The sequence below is a fragment of the Hemitrygon akajei genome, chromosome 21 (assembly GCF_048418815.1).
Source record: "Hemitrygon akajei chromosome 21, sHemAka1.3, whole genome shotgun sequence".
Classification (NCBI taxonomy): Eukaryota; Metazoa; Chordata; class Chondrichthyes; order Myliobatiformes; family Dasyatidae; genus Hemitrygon; species Hemitrygon akajei.
The window spans coordinates 9,411,097-9,426,047 of NC_133144.1; the positions used below are offsets into that span (position 1 = coordinate 9,411,097).

At 40.7% G+C, this 14,951-nt stretch overlaps 1 protein-coding gene across 6 annotated transcripts in view; it reads right to left on the reverse strand.

Moving 5' to 3' along the window:
• Positions 1–14,951, reverse strand: part of myo9aa (myosin IXAa) — a 354,781-nt gene that overhangs the window by 186,285 nt on the left and 153,545 nt on the right. For all 6 annotated transcript variants that reach the window (XM_073024759.1, XM_073024757.1, XM_073024760.1 and 3 more), the window contains exons 6-7: positions 13,838–13,894; positions 2,271–2,371 (exon numbers count right to left, since the gene is read on the reverse strand). In XM_073024759.1, the coding sequence (XP_072880860.1) occupies positions 2,271–2,371; positions 13,838–13,894 (158 nt within the window). The remainder of the gene's footprint in view (positions 1–2,270; positions 2,372–13,837; positions 13,895–14,951) is intronic.

The window sequence follows — 14,951 nt, forward strand, 5'->3', positions numbered from 1 at the left end:
GACATGCCAATCCTCCACAGACACCTGAGGAAGTATAAGTGCTGTCGTGATTTCTTCGCAATGATATTTATATGATGGATTTGGGACCGGTCCTCTGAGATAGTGACACCCATGAATTTGAAGTTACTGACTCTCTCCACCTCTGATCTTCCAATAATTACTGGTTCATGAACCTTTGATTTCCCTCTCCTGAAGTCTACAATCAGTTCCTTGGTCTTATTGACATTGAGTAAGGTTGTTGTTATTACACCACTCAGCCAAGTTTTGAACTTCCTTCATGTATGCTGATTGATCACGCCCTTTGATATGGCCCACAACACTAGTGTCGTCAGCAAACTTGTATATGGTGTTGGAGCTGTACTTAGCCACAAAGTCACAGGTGCAAAGTGAGTACAGCAGGGGGCTAAGTATACACCCCTGTGACGCCCCTGTGCTGATGGAAGTTGTGGAAATGTTTTTGGCCAATCTGAACTGATTAAGATCTACAAGTGAAGAAATCCAAGATCCAAATGCACAAGGGGGTATTAAAACCCATTTCTTGGATTTACTGATTAGTTTTGGTGTTAAATGCGAATATGTAATCAATAAAGAACATCCTGATATATGCACCTTTGCTGTCCAGATGTTCCAAGGGCTGTGTGAAGAGCCAATGAGATAGCAGCAAGTCTACTGCAAATGCTTCGGAAGTGGAGCAAATCCAAGTCACCATTCAGACAGTAGCTGATATACTTCAACACCAGCCTCTCAAAACACTTCAAGCCTGTGAATGTAAGTGCCACAGGCCGATAGTCATATAGACAGATTACCACACTCCTCTTGCGCACCAGTACAATCGAAGCCTGCTTGAACCAGGTGGGTACCACACACTGCCGGAGCGAGAGGTTAAAGATATCCATGAACACACCAGCCAGTTGGTCAGCACAGGTCTTCAGTACTCAGCCAGGTGCTCCATCCGGACTGGATGCTTTCCTTGGATTTACTCTCTTGAAGTCAGCCCACAGGTCATCTTCAGATACTGAGACCAGAGGAGCATAGGGAGACATGGGGGTTTGCAATGGTTCCTCCCTGTTCTGGTGGTCAAAGTGAGCAAAGCAGGCCTCTGGAAGCAAAGCTCTGCTGTCCCCTATGTCACAAGATTTAACTCTGTAGGAGGTGATGGCATTCAAACACTGCCATAAATGTTGTGCATCCCTCCTTGATTCCAGTCTAGTCCAGAAGCTTCTCTGCCCAAGAGAAGGTTTTCCAGAGATACCTGCACCTCTTGTAATGTTACCTTGATCTCCAGACTTGAATGCCTCTGATCTGCCTCTCACCCAGATTCCAGATTTTATTTTTCACACAGGACTTGGGATTGGGGAAAACCCTGAATGATTTTGTGGGTACACACTCATCTACAGCTGTTTTAATAAAGTCTGTAATGACCCTAGTGTAGTCATTCAGGCTCTCAGATGGGTTCTTGAACACGACCCTGTTCCTCAGCCTCCCGCAAACTCCTCTTAGTTGTCTTGATCTCTGGAGCCTTGCTCTGTAGGCTCTGTCTGTATGCAGGTAGTAGGAGTACAGCCAAATGATCTGACTTGCCAAAATGTGACTGTACATTCGCCAACAAAATGGTAGGCAGAGGAGGCCTCATCCCTCTACGCCTCAGCCTGGCTTGAATCCCACCTTTCCTGCCGCCTTTTCGGCTTTGGCTTTAGTATTGACCCATAAAGGCACCGTGCTTAACTGCTCCACATTTAACCACTGAACGTGAAATCTGAAGATCGTTGACCTAATTTTGTAGTCCATTGTTAAGATGAAATTTATATGCTGCAGATTGCGGCAAAAGTATTTCAAAAGGAGTATATTTAAGAGGAAAACTGGTACAAATTCCTGCAGCCACAGAGAGTCGCCGATGTGCACCGGCCCTGTCTTTATCAAGTTTGTTTGCTTACTATTAGTATTAATTGATAAGCAATTTCCTTTGCTTATCCCTTGCTTATTCTTAGTATGGAAAAGGCAAATAAGTCCCCATGGCATTCATAGCCCTGGTATCATACATTCCAATCTGCTTCACAAAATTTTACTACAGTGCTTTAATTCAATACCACCATATTTACACCAAATCTGAATGAAGATTGAAAATGAATCAAAGTAACATTGCACCTTTCAGCATATAAATTCTAGAACCAAAACCACAATTTTACATGATTTCATATCATTAGTTAATGCTGTTACATCTGCCTCAACAATACATGATCACAATACATATTTCTGGATAATCAACTCACCGATTCCGGGTTTTTGGCAGGAATCCTACCATCTCCATTGCCAATTGTAAGCGCTCAAAGTCATGCTTCAGATCCTCTCCCTCAACTGTAAAACTGTCCTGCTAAATTTAAATCAGACGAGTTCCAGTTAACAGACATGTTATATAAGTGTTATAATCAATTGTCCCTCCTCTTTCCTCAGCTCTTTAAGAGAGCTATCTTTCACATATATTTGTCACTATTGCTCCTCTGTTAAAAGCCTTGACATCAAGCATACCAGGTTGTTTGAATTCAAGGCCATTGTAACCATTATTTCAGACTTCCAGAGTCACTGCTTGAAAATCAGAAGTGCAAGTTCTGCCAATTGATGACCCTCCCCAACTGCCCCAATGCATGTTTTCAAACTATATGCAATAATTGCACTGCAGTCTTAGTGTACAGAACAAGAACTGCACATGTCTAAGAGGCTCCATTCCATTTTTTAAAATGAAAGTCATCTGTCTTAAAACTTCTGTGAGTTTTACTAACAAAAGGATAGGTTACAAGGTTACAAGGTTACTTGGTGGATTGGATCCAAAATTGGCTTGGCCACAGAAGACAGAGGGTAATAGTTACAGGATGTTATTCTGACTGGAGATCTGTGACCAGTGGCATTCTATAAGGATAAGTACTGGAACCTCTCATTTGTGATATATACATGGACTTGGATGAAAAGGTGGATAGGTTAACAAGTTCATTAGTGCACTTGTAGATAGTAAAGGTGGTTGTCAAACAACACAGCAAGATATGGATCAGTCACACAGCCCATAAGATCATAATCAAAGGAGCATAATTAGGCCATTCAGCCCATTGAGTCTGCTCCACCATGCCATTATGGCTGATCCTGGATCCCACTCAACCCCTTCTCGCCATATTCTCTGATGCCTGAACCAATCAGGAAACTATCAACTTCCGACTTAAATATACCCACAAACATGAGAATTCTCTGTGGCAGAGAATTCCACAGATTCTGGCTAAAAAATAGGTCGCCCTTGAATTTTGAGGCTGTGTCCTCTAGTTCTGGACACGCTCACGATAGTCCTTGATATCTTTCCTGAATAACAGAATAGACTGGAGCCATACTCCAGTCTAAAATCTAGAATTTCACCACTGACAACCAACAGCAAAGGAATTACCTTGTCAAGGGCCTTCACAATTTCCTTTCTGGCTTCCCATAAGATCCACTATGGCACTTGGTCAAACCCTCAGGGTTTGCCCACCTTAATGCACTTAACCACAAAGATATCTTTACTCGCAATATACACGTGATCCAGGACATCACTACTTATTAGCCGCATTTCTTCGGCATCTGTGATATTCTCCACAGCAGGCACTGAGGAGAAATAGACAATAAAAATCTCAGCCATCACATGCAGCTCCACACATGGGCAGTCCCTATCGCCTTTAAGAGGATCCAGTCCCTCCCTGGTCAGTCCTTTATGAAGAATCCCTTGTCAATATCTTTAGCTCTGCCTCTCAAATCTACCTCATAACCTCTTCTTGCCCTCCTGATTTCCCTCTTAAATCTGCTCTTAAACTTTTTAAGGGGCTCATTTAAGACCACAAGACATAGGAGCACAGTTAGGCAATTCAGCCCTTTGAGTCTGCTCCACCATTTTACAATGGGTGATCCCAGATCCCACTCAACCTCATACACCTGCATTCTTGCCATATCCTTTGATGCCCCAATCGATCAGGAAACAATCAACTTCCACCTTAAATATATCCATGGACAGCCTCCACCACAGTCTGTGGCAGAACATTACACAGAATCACTACTCTCTGGCTTAAAAAAAAATTCTCCTTACCTCTGTGCTAAAAGATCACCCCTCAACTTTGAGGCTGTTCCCTCTAGTTCTAGATAACCCCACTATAGGAAACATCCTCCCCACACCCTATCTAGTCCGCTCAACATTCAGTAATTTTCAATGATATCCCCCTGCATTCCTCTAAATTCCAGTGAGTACAGGCCCAAAGCTGCCAAACGCTCCTCATATGGTAACCCATTCATTCCCAGAATCATTCTCATTAACCTCCTCTGGACTCTCTCCAATGATAACACATCTTTTCTGAGATATGGGGCCCAAAACTGTTGACAATACTCCCAAGTGCAGTCTGATTAGTGTCTTATAAAGGCTGCTTGAAATAAATGCCAACATTTGCCATAGACTCAAACTGTAAATTAACCTTTGGGGAGTCTTGTATGAGGACTCCCAAGTCCCTCTGCACCTCTGATGATTGACCCTTCTCCCCATTTAGTTAACAGTCCGCACGATTGCTCCTTTTACCAAATTGCATTATCATACATTTCCCAACACTGTATACCATCTGCCACTTTTTTGCCCATTCTTCCAATTTGTCTAAGTCCTGCTGCAATCGTGTTGCTTCCTCAGCACTACCTACCCTTCCATTTATCTTCATATCATCCGCAAACTCTGCCATAAAGCCGTCGATCCCATTATCCAAATCATTAACAAACAATGTGAAAAGTAGTGGTCCCAATACTGACCTCCGAGGAGCATCACTAGTCACAGGCAGCCAACAAGAAAATGCCCCTTTTATTCCCACTCACCACCTCCTGCCTGTCAGCCATTCTGCTATCCATGCCAGTATCTCTCCCGTAAAGCCACAAGATTTAAATGTGTTAAGCAGCCTCATGTGTGGCACCTTATCAAATGCCTTCAAGTAAATTACATCCTTTGTTCACCCTGCTTGTTAATTCCTCGAAGAACTCTTAACAGATTTGTCACGCAAGATTTCCCTTTACAGAAACCATGGTGACTTTGATTTTTTTTATCATCAGTCTCCAAGTACCTCAAAACCTCATCCTTATAATCGACTCCAACACTTTCCCTACCACTGAGGTTAGGCTAACAGGCCTATAATTTCCTTTATTTTGCCTTCCTCCCTTCTTAAAAAGAGTGAAATTTGTCATCTTCCAGTCCTCCGGAACCATACCAAAATCAAGTGATTCTTTAAAGATAATGACCAATGCATCCGTTATCTCTTCAGAAACCTCTCTTAGGACTCTGGGATGCAGTTCATCTGGTCCAGGTGACTTATCTATCTTAAGACCTTTGAGTTTGCCAAGCACTTTTTCCCTTTGTAATAGCAATGGCACTCACCCGTCCTCCCTGACACTCATGGACCTCTGGCACTCTTGGTAAAATTGAAAGAACTTTTGGTATTTTACTTTGTATTATTGGCTAGTCTGCCCTCATATTTCATCTTTTCTCTCCTTATAGCTTTTTTTATTAGCCTTTTATTGGATTTTAAAAGGTTCCCAATCATCCAACATCCCACTCAATTTTGCTACCTTTACATGCCCTTTCCTTGGCTTGTATGCAGTCCTTAACTCCCCTTGTCAGCCATGGTTGCCTACCACTGCCATTTGAGAACAACTTCTTCTGTGGGACATAGCTATCCTGTGCCTTGTAAACTATTCTTCCCAGAAACTTCAGCCATCTGTGTTCTGCCATCATCCCTTCTAGTATCCTCCTCCAATCCACCAAGCTAAACTCTTCTCTCATGCCTCATAATTCCCTTTATTGCATTGTGATACTGATACATTTGACTTACGTTTTTCCTTCTCAAATTGCAGTATGAATTTAATCATATCATGATCACTGTATTACACAACACCCAATCGAAGGTAGCCATTCTTTGAGTAGGCTCAAGTACAAGCTGCTCTAAAAAGCCATATCGGAGGCATTAAACAAATCTCCTCTCTTGTGATCCGACACCAACCTGATTTTCCCAATCCCCTTGCATACTGAAGTCGCCCATTACAACTGCATCATTACCCTTATTACATGCCTCTTCCAGTTCCCTTTGCAATCTCAACATCACATCTTGGCTACTATTTGGAGGCCTGTATATGATTCCCATAATGCTTTTTTTTATCCTTGCAGTTTCTTAACACAAAGATTCAACATTCTCTGGCCAAATGTCACCTCTTTACAAAGATGTAATTCCATCTCTTACCAACAGAGCCACACCACCGCCTATGCCCTCCTGCCTGTCCTTTCATACAAAGCATATTCTTTGATGTTAAGCTTCCAACTATGGCCTTTGTTCAACCACGACTCAGTGATGCCCACAACATCATACTGACCAATCTCTAATTCTGTCATGAGTTCATCCACTTTATTCCAAATGCTATGAACACTTAAATATAACACCTTCAGTCCTGCATTATTTGCCATTTTGAATTTTACTACTGTGGCACAATTTAACTCTTTGCTCTGTCTGCATTTGTACCCAATCATTGGTTTGTCCTTCCTTACATTCATGTTACACCCATCATCGTCTTGTAAAACTGCTGGTTCATCCTCAGCTCGATCATACTGGTTCCCATCCTCCTGCCATATTCAATTAAACCACTCCCAACAACTCTAGTAAATCTGCCCACAAGAATATTGGTCCCCCTCGGATTCAACTGCAACCCGTCCCTTTTGTACAGGTCTCACCTGCCCCAGAAGAAGTCCCAATTAACCAGAAATCTGAATCCCTGTCCCCTGCTCCAATTCTTCAGCCATACATTTATCTGATACCTCATTCTATTCCTATCCTCACTGTTACACGGCACAGGCAGCAATCCCAAGATAACAAACTTTGAGGTCCTGCATCTCAGCTTCCTCCGTAACCCCCTGTATTCTTTTTTTCAGGACCTCCTCCCTTATTCTACCTACGTCATTGGTATCAATATGTACCATGTCTTCTGACTGCTCACCCTCCCTTTTCAGGATATCGTGGGCGCGTCCAGAAACATCACAAACCCTGGCACCTGGGAGGCAAAGTACCATCATTGTTTCTTTTTCTTGTCCACAGAATCACCCATCTGTCCCCTTGACTACAGAGTCCCCTATTACTGCTACCATCCTCTTCAGTTCCCTACCCTTCTGAGCCACAGGGTCAGACTCAGTGCCAGAGATATGGCCACTGTTGCTTCCCCCAGGTTGGTCGTCTCCCCCACTCACCAACAGTATTCAAAATGGAGTACTTATTGTTGAGGATAGGGTGTTCTCCACTATCTGATGTTCTCTCTTCCCTTTACTGACAGTCACCCATTTTTTTGTTTCCTGCAGCTTTGGGGTGGTTACCTCCCTGATACTCCTGTCTATCACCATTTCACTTTCCCTAACAAGCCGAAGGTCATTGATCTGCAATTGCACTTCCTGAACACGATCTCTAAGGAGCTGCATCTCGATTTGTACCCAGCTGCCTAAACTTCCTCCTTTTATTTTACCAGAGCCTCCATATTGATTATCATCCAAGGTTCTCTCAAATTGCTATGTCTATCCTTCATCCTAATAAGAAAATGCTGCACCTAGACTCTTGATAAGATCTTGCTAAAAGACTTCAACTTGTCAAATATTCCTTTGCCTTCAGTCAACCCCTTCAGTCAAGATCCTACCAAATGCCCTCAAAGTTGACCTTGATCCAGTTCAGGACTTCCAATTTGTTCTATCTCTTTCCATAACTATTTTAAAAACTAATAGAAAAGGAGTCGCTGACTGCCACTTCAGTTACTTGGCCCACCAGGTCCAGTATTCTTCTTTCTCAAGTAGGTTCTTCTATAAACCATGTGAGGAAACTGTCTTGGACACACCACATAAATTCTGCCCCAAGTCCTTCACACTCTGGATAGCTCAGCTGACACCATGAAAATGGAAGTCTTCCACCAGCATAGTTATGTGCAATTTCTTAATGCATCTGCTCAAGTTCCCACTAATTATTGGGAGATCCAGAATATAGCTCTACCAGTGTTCATTTCCTTCTAATTTCTACCCAAATGGCCTCATTTGTTGATCCCTCAAGAATATCTTCTCGAAGCACTGCTGTTACGTTCTCTCTTAGATCTGCAACATTAAAAAATAATTCACTGAAGTTGGTAAAGTTGCTGCATATTACAGAAGTTAACAACAACTACCAAATAATCTTGCAATGTGACCATTTCATGCCTCCTGTTTCATCTTCCATGCATATGATCTAGAATTTTGAATTATATTTTATTAACTTGCTTATGGTAATATTTTGGTTTATATGCTGTGTGTGATATGTTTTGTGGGTGCACATGGGCCAAAGGTGTGTTGATTCATTAGGTTCTCTATATGTACAGTCAGATGACAATAAACTTAAACACATCTGAAATCAAATCATTGCTGATTATTCCTCAAAGAAATTCAGGCACGGGGGCAGCAAACTGTTGAGATCAGAGAACCCTGCCAACCAACCAAAGATTTTTCCTTCCAGCAATGTCGCATGCAAATAAAGGCAGGCCCTGCAGGATTTGAAAGTTTATTTCTGTTTTCCATGCAGGGATCTACAAGGATACTTCCTTGCAGGAAATTAGAAGGAAATGATTAAGCAAGTTTCAAAGAATTCCAAAATTATTGTGCAATTCCTCTCATTGACTTCAAAATAGTCATATCCTTTGAAATGTCTAATAGGTGATGTAATAGCATAATAGATAAGAGTGACTGCCTCAAAGCCCAGGTTCAATCCTGTCCTTTAGGGAATTAGTACATTCTCATGACTATAATGATGCATGTGGGTGCTCCATTTTCCTCCTACATCCCAATGACGCACTAGGTTTCTTCTCAAAAGAGAACCAATTTTACTTGAGTCCTAGAAAACTATCTTCAGTACACCTCAAGCAACAGGAAACTGTGGCAGCTCACCAGTGTATCAGCATGAAGTGCTGCCTCACGGCTCCAGCCCTGGATTCAGTGGGGCAAAGGCCCGGTTTCCATATTTAATGATTATGGCTTATTTGCATTCCTTGCAATTGATAGGACAGCATAGATCTCCCTTACTCAGCTGCTGTGCCCTGCTTATTTTTAAATTTGAAATAAATGAACTTACATTTTACATTATCCTTTATATCGCCACAGATGCAACAAGGTTCTTCAAAGAAAATGAAGCACTATCAGAGTGTCTTTTCAAAGTTCTAAGTTAATTTATTATCAAAGTATGTATACGGGTGCCATTACAACATAGTAGTTCGTGCAATGCTATTACAGCTCAGGGCATTGGAGTATGGAGGTCAATTCTGATGTCTGCACATCCTCCCCATGGAATGCATGGGCTTTCCCCAGGTACTCCAACTTCCTCCCACAGTCCAAAGACATATGGGTTAATAGGTTAACCCATTGTAAATTGTCCCATGATTTGGCAAGGGCTAAATCAAGGTTGCTGAGCAGCATAGCTCTGAAGCCAGGAAGGACCTATTCCACACTTTAACTCAATAATTAAATAAGTATGTCGCCCTATATTACCCTGAGGTTCATTTTGCAATACAAGCAAAATGAGAGTTGATTGTAGTGCCCAAGGTTCTGTTTTCAGCAGTAAATGATGAACTAAACTGTTCTGATGAAGCAAGTTGAATATACTTTGGCCTGAAAAATTATCCTATTCTGAAAATCACCACAGAATCTTTCACATATATCAGAAGAAACTGATAATGTCTTGGTCAGTGATAGTAAATTAAGGCAGCTTACAGATCATTAGTCAGTTGCAGGATGTGAAATTGGATTTACAAGGAGCTGTCTACAAATGATTGGGCAAATGTTGACATTTATTTCAAGCAGCCTTTATAAGACACTAGTCAGACTGCACTTGGAGTGTCGTCAACAGTTTTGGGCCCAATATCTCAGAAAGGATGTGTTATCATTGGAGAGAGAGAGAGTGTTATTAACTCGAAGGAATGCCATTACTGCAAGGTTATGCATAATGTGGGCACAGGAAGTGAATGCCTTCTTTTCAGAGACCAGAATGAGTGTATATCAACAAAACCCATGGGTCTGTCAAAATCCTTTGCAAACCTCACATGTATTGTATAGAAGGCAACTACTCAAGGTTCAGGCATGCAAGTTAGTAAATAAGAACAATTGCAATTGATGGGGCTATTTTAGGACAATGGAAAGATCAGAAGAATTAAAAAAGTGGTTCTGCTAAAATGATACACTTTAGTTACCATCAAGTTTGAAGAATACCTGCTACTTTAAACAACAGGGGCGGGTGGGGGTGAAGGTATCACATGCACACTACTTATGTCAATTTTGTTTTACTTGTGGCAGTTGATTCTTGATAGTCGTGAGTTGCCCTTATGTTAAATGATCTTGATTCCTAAAGGCTAACCATATTCCTTTAATGTGGTAACTCTTAAGGTAAAACTGGTTAATTCTAGGCAAACCACAGAATAAATCCGCAAAAATACAATTCATTGTTGACATACAGCACATAACACCATGTTCAAGAAGTTAGTTCTTTTAATGAAGGCCTATCCAAAGACAAAGTTCTCAACTGAATAACAAAACAGCTCACCTGATGTCAGTCAACTGTGAGTTTTCTAAGTCAACTTTGGTGACAAAGCCCGAGAAAGAAAGCCTATAAAAAGTAATGGACATAGCCTAGTCCATCACATGAAAAGCCCTCACCACCACTGAGCACATCTACAAGGAGCTCTGTCACAAGAAAGCAACATCCATCATCAAGGACCCCCATCACCCAACCAATGCTCTCTTTTCACTTCTGCCATCGGGCAGGAGGTACAGGAGCCTTAGGATCCACACCAGATTCAGGAACAGTTGTTACCACTCAACCATCAGGCTCCTGAACCAATGCAGATAACTTCACTCACCTTAACACTAAACCGATTCCACAACCTATGGACTCACTCTCAAGGACTCTACAGCTCAATTTCTCAGTTATTATTTATTTACTTATTTTTTGTATTTCAGTTTGCACATTAGTTGTTTTCCAGTCTTTGTTTCTGTGTCGTTTTCATTGATTCTGTTGTATCTGTTGTAAGGGAAGTCGGAAGAACACACACCAGCCCTCACTGAGGTGGTCAGTGATGGAAAGGGTGAGCAGCTTCAAGTTCCTGGGCATCAACATCTTAGAGGATCTATTGTAAACCCAATGCAATAATACAATCACAAAGGCACACCAGCAGCTTTACTTCATTATATGTTTGTGGAGATTTGGAATGTCACCAAAGAGTAACAAATTTCCACAGATTTACGGTGGAGAGCATTCTGATTAGTTGCATCATTCCCTGGTTTGGAGACTTCAATGCATGGGATTGCAAGAGGCTTTAGAGGATTGTAGACTCAGCCAACTCTGTCACAGGCATTTTGACTATTTTTCATATTTTATATACGGTAATCTTTTCCATTATGGACTCTTCCCTTTCCCCACATACCCAAGATGGCAAATCACTGTTAACTAGTCACTGAAGAATGAACTATAACTAATAATTTATAGGTGGTCAATTGCAATAATCATTTTACTACAATAGTCAATGTAACAATTGCATATTACATACTTCAAAAGTCTAATTTTTATCTGCATTTCAGGTGAATGTTATTTAACATCTGACAAGTATAAGGGGGTTTCTTCTTTGTGAAGGGGTTTATTTCTTTTTTTGTTACTGCGTATGTTAATCAAAATGGCTTCTTTGTTTTGTTAAAAGTAGGACTGCTTCTTTGTTGCAAGAGAGTGCTGGAAGCTTGTTTGGGTTAAAATTTACTGATAATGAGAATTGTATTCCTTTGTTAACCAATTGGGATTAATGTTGTTCTTTCTTCTGAGTCTGTAAGCTATTGTCGGCGGGCATTTTGGGGAGTCGGCGCGAGGGGGTGAGTGAGAGAGGATGCGATGCTGTAAGCTGGGCGAGGAACAGACCCCAAGCGGGGGTCCGAGGCCAGGAGGTTCGGCAAGGAGAGGAGACGAGGATAGGTGTGCTTGGTTGACCACTTCAGGTGGTCCTGAGCTGCGAGTCGAGGAGTTCGGAGGGGATCGAATGGTGGCCAGAAGACTTTGTTAATTGAGCTCCAACGGTTGTGCACAATGTGGTTTGGACTTTGATAAGTTTGGCGCCTTTTCTTTATTTTCTTTTCCTTCATGTATACTGTATCATTATTAATCACTTAGTTATAGTAATCTTTATAAATTATAATCATTTAATCGTATATGGTATACGGTCTGTTCTTTGGCGGGGTTGGGGACATCACATAGCATCCACACAAGCTGATTACCCAGTTTGGCGGGGCCAAAGGCTGCTCCCCCTAGACGAGAACGAGCTGAGTGAGCCCGAGGTGACCCAGGGGGTTACACAATGATGGTTGGAGCAGGGTTGCCCATGTCTGGAACAACTCAAAGGATGAAGACCATACAACATAGGATTAGAATTAAGCCATTCTACATATCAAGTCTCATCACGTCTAATTTATTATCCCTCTCAACCCCATTCTCCTGCCTTCTTTCCACAACCTTTGAGGCCCTTACTATTCAAGAACCTATCAACCTCCACTTTAAATATAGCCAATGGCTTGACCTCCACAGCCACCTGTGACGATGAATTCCACAGATACACCATGCTCTGGTTAAAGAAATTCCTCATCTGTTCTAAAGGGGCATCCCTCTATTCTGAGACTAATTCTAGGCCCCCCCTCCCACAATTAGAAACATCCCCTCTACAAACACTCTACCTAGGCTTTCAATATTCAACACGTTTCAGTGAGATCCCCCTCATTCTTCTAAACTGAAGTATACAAAAAGATGCCAACAATCCTATTTATTCACTGAATCTCATCTTTGCCACATCCACATGGTGCAATTTACTTGTTCACATTGCGGAAAAACTTGATGCAGTATCACAAAAAACAATGTTGATGCATGCACGAAACTTAGAAACAGCTTTAAGAAATGAGAGGGCATTAAGCATAAAATATTTTACTCAACCACAAGGAAAACAGACTTTTCTGTTCTACACTAATCATATTAAACTGAATAACTTTTGCAGGTGATTCTTCTAAATTTTAAATGATCCATTTTATACTCATTTTAATAGATGGTAAGATTAGGTGCATCCTGAAGGAAGTTCCAACTGAAAGTATCGACAATTTCTTTCCTTCCACAGATGCTGCTCGACCTGCTGAGTTCCTCCAGCAGATTGTTTGTTGCTAAAAGATTATACATTCTGATCAAAAGGTAATTGAATTGAAACATGGACTGTTTTAGTCTTCACAGGTGCTGCCTAACTTGCTGAAGATTCTGTTTTTATTTCAGACTGCTAGCATTTAGTTTTTATTGCCCGATTTGAAAAGACTGTATTGGAGATTGAAAAGCAAATTTATTATTTCAACTGACAGCATGGTGCTTTACGAATGTTCACTTTACACCACTTCACTTTTACAAAAGACCTACATTAGTAACCTGTTTTCGTATTACAAAGAGGATTTTCACTTTTACGAAAATGTTTCCCATATAAATTAATGGTTCTTCACTTTACACCATTTCAGCTTAAGAAAGGTTCATAGGAATGCTCTACCTTTGTAAAGGGGGAGGCACCTTATAAACCTATTTGAATCTTATTTTTTTATTACAACATCTAGAATGGCTAATTGAACTTTCTTTTAACAGAATACAAATCCCAAATGTGTTTGCAAAATTAGTTTGACAATTATCCTAGTGTATTCCTTGAGGGTGCGAAATGGTGAATTATTATCTCAACACTGGCAATACAAAATTAAGACACTTACCAGTTCTGAATCACAATAATAATCGTCCCATGTTTGTCTGACTGGTTTCTTCGTCATCTGAGGAAGAAAAAATCTAAGTAAGTATACTTAAAAATATCAGTTAGTTCAGTAATTATCAATAGAACATCTAAATCCTTGCCCGATTTAAACCATAACTAGATCATGGTTTCAAAATGGTGGCTCTCAGCCCTATTTCCATCATCCCACCAGAATGAGTAAAAACTCTTTAGAATAAATAAACAAGCAAGGAAATTATGCCTCTACAATTATGTTAGTGAAGTTTAGCTGGGTCAGGACAAGTATAGAATCTGAATTTTCTGATATTCAAGATCCAAATAATGAGCTGCAAGAGGCAGATAAATTTAAGTAACACGCTTCCCACTTCCACCTAGAAAATACAGCCAGAATAAATAAAAATGGGAACCAAAATGAAAAACTAAAGTGAATCCACAGATGTCACATATACTGTGATTGACTTGTTTTAAAACTGACACATTCTCTCTAATTCTTAAATATACATGAAGTTGTATTTTTATTAAACAAATAGTCCCATTTCTGGCAAGAAATGTAACACAATTTGTTATAGTTTTGAAATATGTTTACACCAGACAAATTTTTTCCTTTCTACAGTAAACAAACTTCCTTTGAATCTCTCTTAAACTTAAGACTTTACATCCTACATTCATAAACCCTCTAAATCTATCCCTACACAATCTTTTTCAACATTACTCGGCTCAAGTACCACTCCTGACCCAAGTATCTGTTTAAATTTCTTTGAAACATTGTAAATGTATCTACCTTTACTATTTCCTCTCACAGCTCTTTGCACAGCAATTAAAATTAAGTGTATCATTTTAGTAAAACCACTAGTTTAGTTTCTCTAATTTTTCCATTATCTGGGCATCAGAGTAGAGTGGCATTTAATGTGAGGTTATTACAGCTTGCGGTGTTCTGCAGTTCAACTCCAGTACTGTTCTGTAAGGAGTCTCTGTACATTCTCCCCATGGAATACATGAGTTTTCAAGATTCAAAAACTTTATTGTCATTCTAACTGTACATCAGCTCTGCAGGTCAGAATGAGACAGCGTTTCCCAGGGGCAGTGCAATCATAACA